The sequence below is a fragment of the Tupaia chinensis genome, unplaced genomic scaffold (genome assembly GCF_000334495.1).
Source record: "Tupaia chinensis unplaced genomic scaffold, TupChi_1.0 Scaffold000238_1, whole genome shotgun sequence".
Taxonomy (NCBI): domain Eukaryota; kingdom Metazoa; phylum Chordata; class Mammalia; order Scandentia; family Tupaiidae; genus Tupaia; species Tupaia belangeri.
The window spans coordinates 3,301,467-3,309,576 of NW_006159716.1; the positions used below are offsets into that span (position 1 = coordinate 3,301,467).

Below are 8,110 nucleotides of genomic sequence, written 5' to 3' on the forward strand. Positions count from 1 at the left end.
GGAAGCCCGCAAGGGGCTGCAGTTGGCGGTGTTCTGCTCGCCGCTGGTGCCAGGGCAGTCCCACCTGCAGCTGCGCGTCTACTTCCTCAACAACACGCCGTGCGCCCTGCGGTGGGCTGTGACCAACGAGCAGCCCCATGGCGGACGCCTGTGTGGGCCCTGCCAGCTCTTCGACTTCACAGGGGCCAGAGGGGACCAGTGCCTGAAGCTCACCTACATCTCTGAGGGTGAGGCAGGTGGGATCTGGGGTCTGGAGAGTGGGGAGCCCATGAAAAAGAAGGGTTCAAGGCCTCCCCCTTTGCCTGAAATCTGGGAGCGTCATTTCTTTCCGGGACTTCTGGGCCAGCAGCAGCAGCCTGAGAGAGATCCCTGGCTATTGTTGCTGCCTCCTGGAACCTCAGGCCTTTTCTGGTTCCTTCTGCTACTGCCCACCCAACCCCTGAGGGCCCCTGCCAGGACAGGGTGTGAGGGGAGGGCAGGTGTTGGGAGGGAGGTTTTTATCGTCCCCTGGATGGAGCAGGTCCCAGTGGCTACCCGTGCCCTCTTTCCTTTGTGGCTTGGGCTGCTAGCATTGCCCATGGGGCCCACTGCGTTTGTGTGGTTGTGGGCAGGGCACATGTGTGGAGCTGCTTCTGGGGGTCGTGTGGGGGGCTGGCAGGGAGTGTGTGGTATAGATGCCAGGCCCGGCCTCAGGCTGAGGGGATTCCCATCCATTGGAGACACTCCTGCTTTGTCTCTGCCCTCAGGCCTCCCACAACCTGTGGAGATACCTGTGGGAGGCCTTGCACTCTGAGGTCTTCTGCTCTCTGCCCCCCCCAGGTTGGGAGAATGTGGATGACAGCAGTTGCCAGCTGGTTCCCCATCTCCACATCTGGCATGGGAAGTGTCCCTTCCGTTCCTTCTGCTTCCGGAGAAAAGCAGGTAGTCTAGGAGCCCCGTGTCCATCTCTTGTGCTCTCTACTCCTCTTCCGCCCAGTACCCGTGGCGCTCTGCAGCCCCCTCAGCCATGCACAGAGACCTTGTCTTAGAGGTGAGGATCTACTCTAGATGTTGGGAGAGGAGACAACAGTGTCCTGTGCCAGTTTTGCAGGGCCCTGACGTCTGGCTGTAGCACCCTCTGACTGCTGGTCTCAGCCCAGGCCCTTTCCTCTCTCACCTGCCCCATTCTGGCCTTTTCTCTCTCTCTCTTATTTTTTTGGAAAGGTTTTTGGTATAGGGCATGTGCACTCGCCAGAAAGACAGAGAGAGAGACAAAAAGCGAGAAATCACCCCCCAGGGGGATGGCCACGCCGCAATCCCTTCTCCTCCATTCTCTTCTTGGGATCTTGGGCACGCACGCACATGCGCCCGCCGTGAGTTTAAGCCACTGGGTCCGGGACTCAAACCGTGGTTGACTACATGGGAGTCCAACGACATAGCCATTATGCCAACTGCTGGTCCCATGGCCTTCTCCTTACAGCCAATGAGAATGAAGACTGCTCGGCACCAGTCAATGAGATCATCGTCACCATGCATACCTACCAAGATGTGAGTTGGAGCTGAGGGGCAGAAGGAGGACAGGGCCTGGGGGATCCTGGGAAGATTGCATGGGAGCTCTGGTGTCCAGTAGGTATGAGCCCCGTCACACAGTCAAGGGAGTGAGGGTGGCATTTTTCACGGAGCAGCCGTGACAGCTCTTGAGGAACTTGGACCATCTAGCCTCCAAGTTGCCTCTGTCCTTGTCCCTTATCTATCAGTGGATAGATCTAGCAGGAGGTTAAAAAGAACTCAACCCCAAATTAACCCCTTCTTCCAACTCAGGCAGCCTGGGGCATCAAGGAGACATGGCTTCCATCTAGGCTGATTGTCTGCTGCTGAGAGGAGAGTGACCGGGAAGGGAGTCTTGGGTAGATGTGATGGGAGTTAGACATCTCCCTCTTCCCCTCACACCATGGGAAGATAGGTAGAAATCAGGGCTGAGAGTCTTTGGAGAACCACAGTGACATCGTAGTGGAGGGTGGGCAGATACCCTCAGGCTGTCACCAGAGAAAGTGGGAATGGAGGAAAGGGGCAGGTGATGCCTGAGTTCAGTGTCTCTGTTACTAGATGACCTCCCACTGCCCCATGACCTCACCCAGGATTTCTGGTGGCCGAGGATGCACCCTGTTTGGTCGTCATGTCCCAGTTCCTAAAGAGCTCAGTGGGCAGGAAAGCAGCCAGCAGAGAGGCTGGGAGTGGGGTTGTGTCTCCTGGTAAAGTGGCTCTGGGTGACAGGCTGAAGGAGAGATGTGAGGAAGGCAGGCAGACACCCAGCTCCTTACTCAGAGGGTCTTATGACTCTTCTGTGTGTTTCCTGCCCCTCTGTTGATTCAGGGCTTGGAGACCAAGTACATGGAAATTCTTCGATTCCAGGCCTCAGAGGAGGAATCCTGGGCAGCACCACCCCCTGTGGCCCAGCCGCCCCCATGCAATAGGTGAGGTGGGAGTTGCTCAGGCTGCTGCCCGGGGATGTTGGGGATTCCTGCCTGGTCCCTACAGGGCCAGTACCACCTTTGGGGGGTACGTGGAGGAGAACCAGATGGTGTCTCTGTGACCCTTCCTCCATGAACATCCTTTGCTGCCTCAGGCTGCCCCCAGAGCTCTTTGAGCAGCTGCAGATGTTGCTGGAGCCCAACAGCGTCACGGGCAATGACTGGCGCCGCCTGGCTTCTCACCTGGGGCTCTGCGGCATGAAAATCCGGTGAGAAGGGGGTGAGGTCTGTGGATGGGAGGCGGGTGGGAGAGAGTACTGGGGTAAAGGGGGATATACAAGTCAGAGAATGGCTACTCCTCACCCTAGTCCTTGTAAACAAGGGCAGCTCTCTCCACTTACCACTGTGTTCTCACAGTGTACCTAGAACGGCGCCTGGTTCATAGCAGGTGCTCAATGAATAGTGAACGATGAATGAATGAGCCTGCGAGTCCGTGGACACGTGGAGTGTGCCTGCGTGCCGTGCTCTGATGAGTACAGTGGCAGATTATAGGATAGTGTGTATAAAGCATGTCGCTGGGCACCTGGCACATGCTCACTCAATGCATGTTAGCAGTAATGGTGGCAGTACAACCACAGTCCTGTCAAGGAACTCACAGACACCAGTAGGAGAGCAATTCTGAATAAAGCCCCAGGGCCCAACCTGTGAGTGCAGCAGTCAGGGAAGATTTTACCCAGGAGAAGGGGCTAGATCTGGGCCCTGATGACAGGGTGGATTTTATACCCAGCCATTTATTTAAGCATGTATCAAGTACTGGATGATGTCCTGGAAACTGCTAAGTACTGGGGTACAGGATGAATGAGAGGTGTTCCTGCCCCAGGGAGCTCATGACTTTGGTAAAGGGACAGAGAACTCACAAAATTCAGGCACAGGGCCAGCTAGGTTCCATGGTGGTTAAAGTGGCTGGATCTCCCATGGCTGACTACACAGTTCAAATCTTGGCCTCAGCAGCTTGGAAAAACACCAGCATATTTGCATGCATGCCAATAATCCCAAGAGAAGAATGGAGAAGGGATTGCAGTGTGACCAATCACCCTCCTGGGGCTGGGGGTGATTTCTCACTTTCCCTCTCTCTGTTTCTCTCTAGTAAGCGCACATGCCCTATAGTAAAACCAAAAAAGAAACAGAACACAACAAACATGGGCATGCGTCCCATTTGCCTTTTTAGATGTGTCTAGTACTGCATAGCACCCTGGAAAGAGGACATCAAATAGCTGATGCATAAATAATAAGGATTTTTGTGGCAGCTATAACCAGAACTTTGAAGGGAGGGATGCTGAATGGTCTCTTCCTCCTGGGAGGTGAGAATTAGAAAGGGCCTCAGGGAGGAGGAGATGGAGAAGACGAGCTCAGCCACGCCATGGGGAAACAGCGAGGTGGCTGTGGGTGCGTTGTGTGCAAGTTGGGACAGGGACAGGTCTGAGAATGGGAGGTACAGGGTGGCAGGGAGAGACAACGTCAGAAAGGCAGGGCAAGACCAGGTAGTGGATGAGCCAGAAAGTCAGGAACATGGCGGCCTTGGTTAGCAGGAGAAAATCTAGAAGGGTTTTGAGCAAGAGAGGGTTGTGGTCAAAGCCGTGATTTAGACTGTTTCCTGCAAGGTGGGCAGGACTTTCTGGCCTGGGAGAGGAGGGAGTCAGTTACGAGTCCGGCGAGTCGGAACGATTGAGCAGCATAGGTAGGAAGGTAAGGACAGAACCTTGGAGGTGGACGTAATCCGACCTGTCCTCTCGTCCAGGCCCTCAGTTTGATAAGAGGGAACTGAGACCTAGAGACTAGGGCCAGCAGGCGTAGCCCCTAAACCAGAGGCTCTCAGGTTTGTTTGTTTTAGAGAGAGGTTTTTTGTATAGGGCACACACACTTGCTGGAGAGACAGAGAGACAGAAAGGGAGAAATCACCTTCCAAGGGGGGTTGGCCATGCCACAATCTCGTCTCTATTCTCCTCCTGGGATTTTGGACACATGTGCACACTGCCTTATGTGTTTAAAGCTGCCGGACCCAGGACTTGAACGGTCGTCGACTACATGGGAGTCCAGCCACATAACCACTATGTGTTTTAAGCTGCCGGACCCAGGACTTGAACGGTGGTCGACTACGTGGGAGTCCAGCCACATAACCATTATGGCATCTGCTAGTCCCGACACTCTCAGATTTAAAATCCTGGGGCTGCAGGCCACTCAAGTCCTCTGCAGGCAGACAGAAACAGGACGAGGGCTGGAGCTAAGGGGAGGGATTAGGGCAGTGCGAGCTCAGTGGACCCCTCTGTGCCCCTCCCTCCTCCTGCATCCTCCGCCAGGTTCCTGTCCTGCCAGCGCAGCCCCGCAGCCGCCATCCTGGAGCTGTTTGAGGAGCAGAATGGCAGCCTGCAGGAGCTGCACTACCTCATGACCGTCATGGAGCGGCTGGATTGTGCCTCCGCGATCCAGAGCTACCTGAGCGGGACGCACAGCGGCAGCAGCCCAGCCCTCCTGCGCGGGGGCGCCTGGGATAACCAGGGCCTGGAGCTGGACGAGAAGCTCTGAGCACCCTGGGGTGGTGCAGGACGCATGCCGGCAGCAGCACTTCGGCCACGAGGAGGCAGCACTTCGGCCATGAGGAGGTGCATGTGCCTCTACGCCCAAGGAGAACATAGCAGCTGTTCCTGGCTGCGCCCACCACCCTCTTAGAGCCCTTGGCCAGTGCTCTGGGCCACCGGTAAGTCCAGAGTATCCTCGCCAGCCTCTTTGATCAGCACCTCCATCTCGGCCGCGAACTTTGTCCTGCGTGCAGGTCCCCTTCTGACCGGCAGGGGGCGCGGGAGCCCAGGAGATGGCCACAGCACGGTCAGCCTCCGGGAAGCTATTTAATAGACCAATGGACTGTCACTCAGAGCCATTCCTTGGGGACTGGTCAGTCCACAAGTATTCACTGAGCACTTAGTACAGCCCATCACCGCACTGGTACGGTGGGGCATACTGGAATCTATAAAGCAGGATCTGGAGCCTTGGCAAGTACACAGTTTTCTTGTGGGAGTCCAGATGCGCTCAGATAAGCCGAGGGCAAATTCTGCAATGGAGCATGCCTTGCAGTTAGGGCGTGCGGGGAGAAGGAACTGCAGGTGCTTTAGCAGCTGGAAACGGCGGGAGCTGCGTGTGGGCTGGAGCACGGAGAAGGCCTCCCAGAGGCCGGTGGGAAAGAGGACTTGCAGAGTGGTAGAGAGATCTTTAGATGGGGTAGCAGGAGAGGGAAACTTAGGCAAGAAGCAAGAAGTGAGCATTTAGGAACCAGTCTGGTGGGTGTGGGGTGAGGGCAGGAGGAGCTGAGGGTTGCTGGCCAGGCCTGGAGACCCGCAGTCACAATTGGCTGTCCACCTCTCTCGGGCACTTTCCAACATCTCTTCATCCTCCTGTTTCATGCCTTGTGTTTCCACTTCTCTGCATTACCTTTACCACAAAACGTTGAAGCTGAGAAGAAATTCCAGAATTATGTTCTTGCCCAAACTTTTTTTTTGAGAGGTTTTTGCTATAGGGTGTGTGTGTGTGCTCACCAGAGAGACAGAGAGAGAGAGACAGAGAGATAGAAAGCGAGAAATCACCCCCCAAGGGGAAAGGCCACACCACAATCTCTTCTCCTCCATTCTCCTCTTGGGATCTTGGGCACACACGTAAACGTGCCCGGTGTGAGTTTAAGCCACTGGGCCCGGGACTCGAACCGCGGTCGGCTACATAGGAGTCCAGCAATATAGCCATTATGCTAACTGCTGGTCCCTTGCCTAAACTTTTTACTTCTGTATCTCCAACTATTCGAAGCGTCTCTGACTTCATGTCTCTGTCATCATCTCCTGCAGGGTCTCCGATGCTGAATCTGTGTGTAGTATTTCTCAATGTCTTAGCATCTTTTGTTTGTGCCTAGTTACTGTGTCCTGTCTTCCTGCCTTTCTCTCTCCAGAAACCCTCACACCTTCCCCTCAGGCAATGTTATATATCAAAGGCTATTGAAAGAGACTAAGCTACCCGAGGAATACAGGGGTGGGGATGTTTTCTTGGTAGATCAAGCTCTGGTATAGGGTCAGGAAATAAAGGATAGGGATTAAGAGCACTCCTGTTCAGTCAACAAACGTTTCCTCAGCACCTACTGTGTGTTAGATACTGTCTTCAAAAGAGAGGATTAGACTGCGTCCTGAAAAGAGAACAAAGGCTTGACTCAGTTCTGTTGGGTCGTCAGGAAAGTCATGACACATTTCTGCATAGAAAAGCGTAGAAAAATACATCACGACTTTCCTGGTGACCCAGTGGCAATGCTTTTGTTTGCAAACAGGTGGTGTTAATTTGTTCGAGGGCAGGCAAACAATCTCTTTGGCAACAATAACAATTTGCTTCTGTACTTAATTTAAAAAAATATTAACGGGTTTTCTATGAACAATATTGTATAATAAAATATGAACATTGCCTTTCTTTGTTATATTAAATGCATTTTGCTTGGATTGGTAAATTTGGATGTGGGGATGAATGGTTTTATTTGGTAAAATTGTACCTCTTGGGATGGGTTGGAGAGAAGCGTTTTGTAAACTGTGCTTCCAGCGTGGACGTGGTCTTGGTCCAGCATGCTGGATCGGGAAAGTTCATTTCTCTTTCCATTAGAAGCGAGCCTCAGCGTTAGACCCTTCTATGCTGCTGTCTTCCCCCAGACCCACTCAGGCTACCCAGCCCACCAGGGGCTGCCAGTCACTCAGTCTTGGTGCCTGCGCTCAGATTTGACCAGGAAGAGCATCTTTTCCCTTCAGAGTCCAGCACTGTTTTCCCTCTTAGGGTTTCTTCCTCCCTCTTAAGCCAACAAGGCATCTTTGTGTTCCTTCCATGGAATGGATCATTTTAAGAGTTTCAAGTCTCAGGCCAGCTGGTGTCATGGTGATTAAGGTCAGTTGTGTGGATCGAGTCCCAGACCTGGTGGCTTCAACAATACATTGGGCATATGTGAGTGTATGCCTGAAGTCCTGAAAAAAAAAAAAAAAAAAAGGAGCAGGGATTACAGAGTGGCCACCCCCCCTGGAGGGTGCTTGCTCACTTCCTTTATTCCGCTCCCCCACTTTCTGTCTCTTTCTGGTGACTGCTTGTACCTTATGGCATATAGGAAAAGAGAAGTTTTAGGTTTCCTGGAGTTGTAAATAGAAGCCAGAGGGGTTCCTGACTTCCCATCTCAGCCCATTCCAATTTCTCACTAGCGATTCCCAGTGTTGGCAAAAGGAGGCTCGGAAATTCTGACAGGTGCAGGCTGCATGAGAAAGGAAGAGGGGACCCTTCCTTTCTCAAATCAAACCCAACCAGCATGTATTTCCTGGCACCTAAAGCTAAGAGCTAAGAGATGGTGCATTCCAGTGGGTGTCAGAAAACTTAACGCTTACCCTTAGCTCTTATGCTAATTAGATTGGCTCTCATCTCCCTGGTCTTCAGTCTCTTCATGCTCAGAATGAAGCCACCAGATTAGAAGTTTTCTAAGGGCCCTTATTTTGATTCCATAGACCTGTGTAGACACTGCACACTGGTGATCCAAGGAGCGTTCACTTGGGGATTTTATTTTTCTTGTGTGTGTATTGCTTTTTTTTTTTTTTTTTTTTTTTTTT

The 8,110-nt window shown here is 52.9% G+C and overlaps 1 protein-coding gene across 1 annotated transcript in view; it reads left to right on the plus strand.

The window, feature by feature from the left end:
• The window catches only part of UNC5CL (unc-5 family C-terminal like), a gene marked incomplete in the record, with an annotated part of 19,144 nt that extends 13,359 nt beyond the window's left edge, over positions 1-5,785 (plus strand). The window contains 6 exon segments of the mRNA XM_027771884.1: positions 1-227; positions 820-921; positions 1,460-1,527; positions 2,353-2,453; positions 2,606-2,719; positions 4,808-5,785. Of these exon segments, the coding sequence (XP_027627685.1) occupies positions 1-227; positions 820-921; positions 1,460-1,527; positions 2,353-2,453; positions 2,606-2,719; positions 4,808-5,033 (838 nt within the window).
• Positions 5,786-8,110: the final 2,325 nt, after the last annotated feature.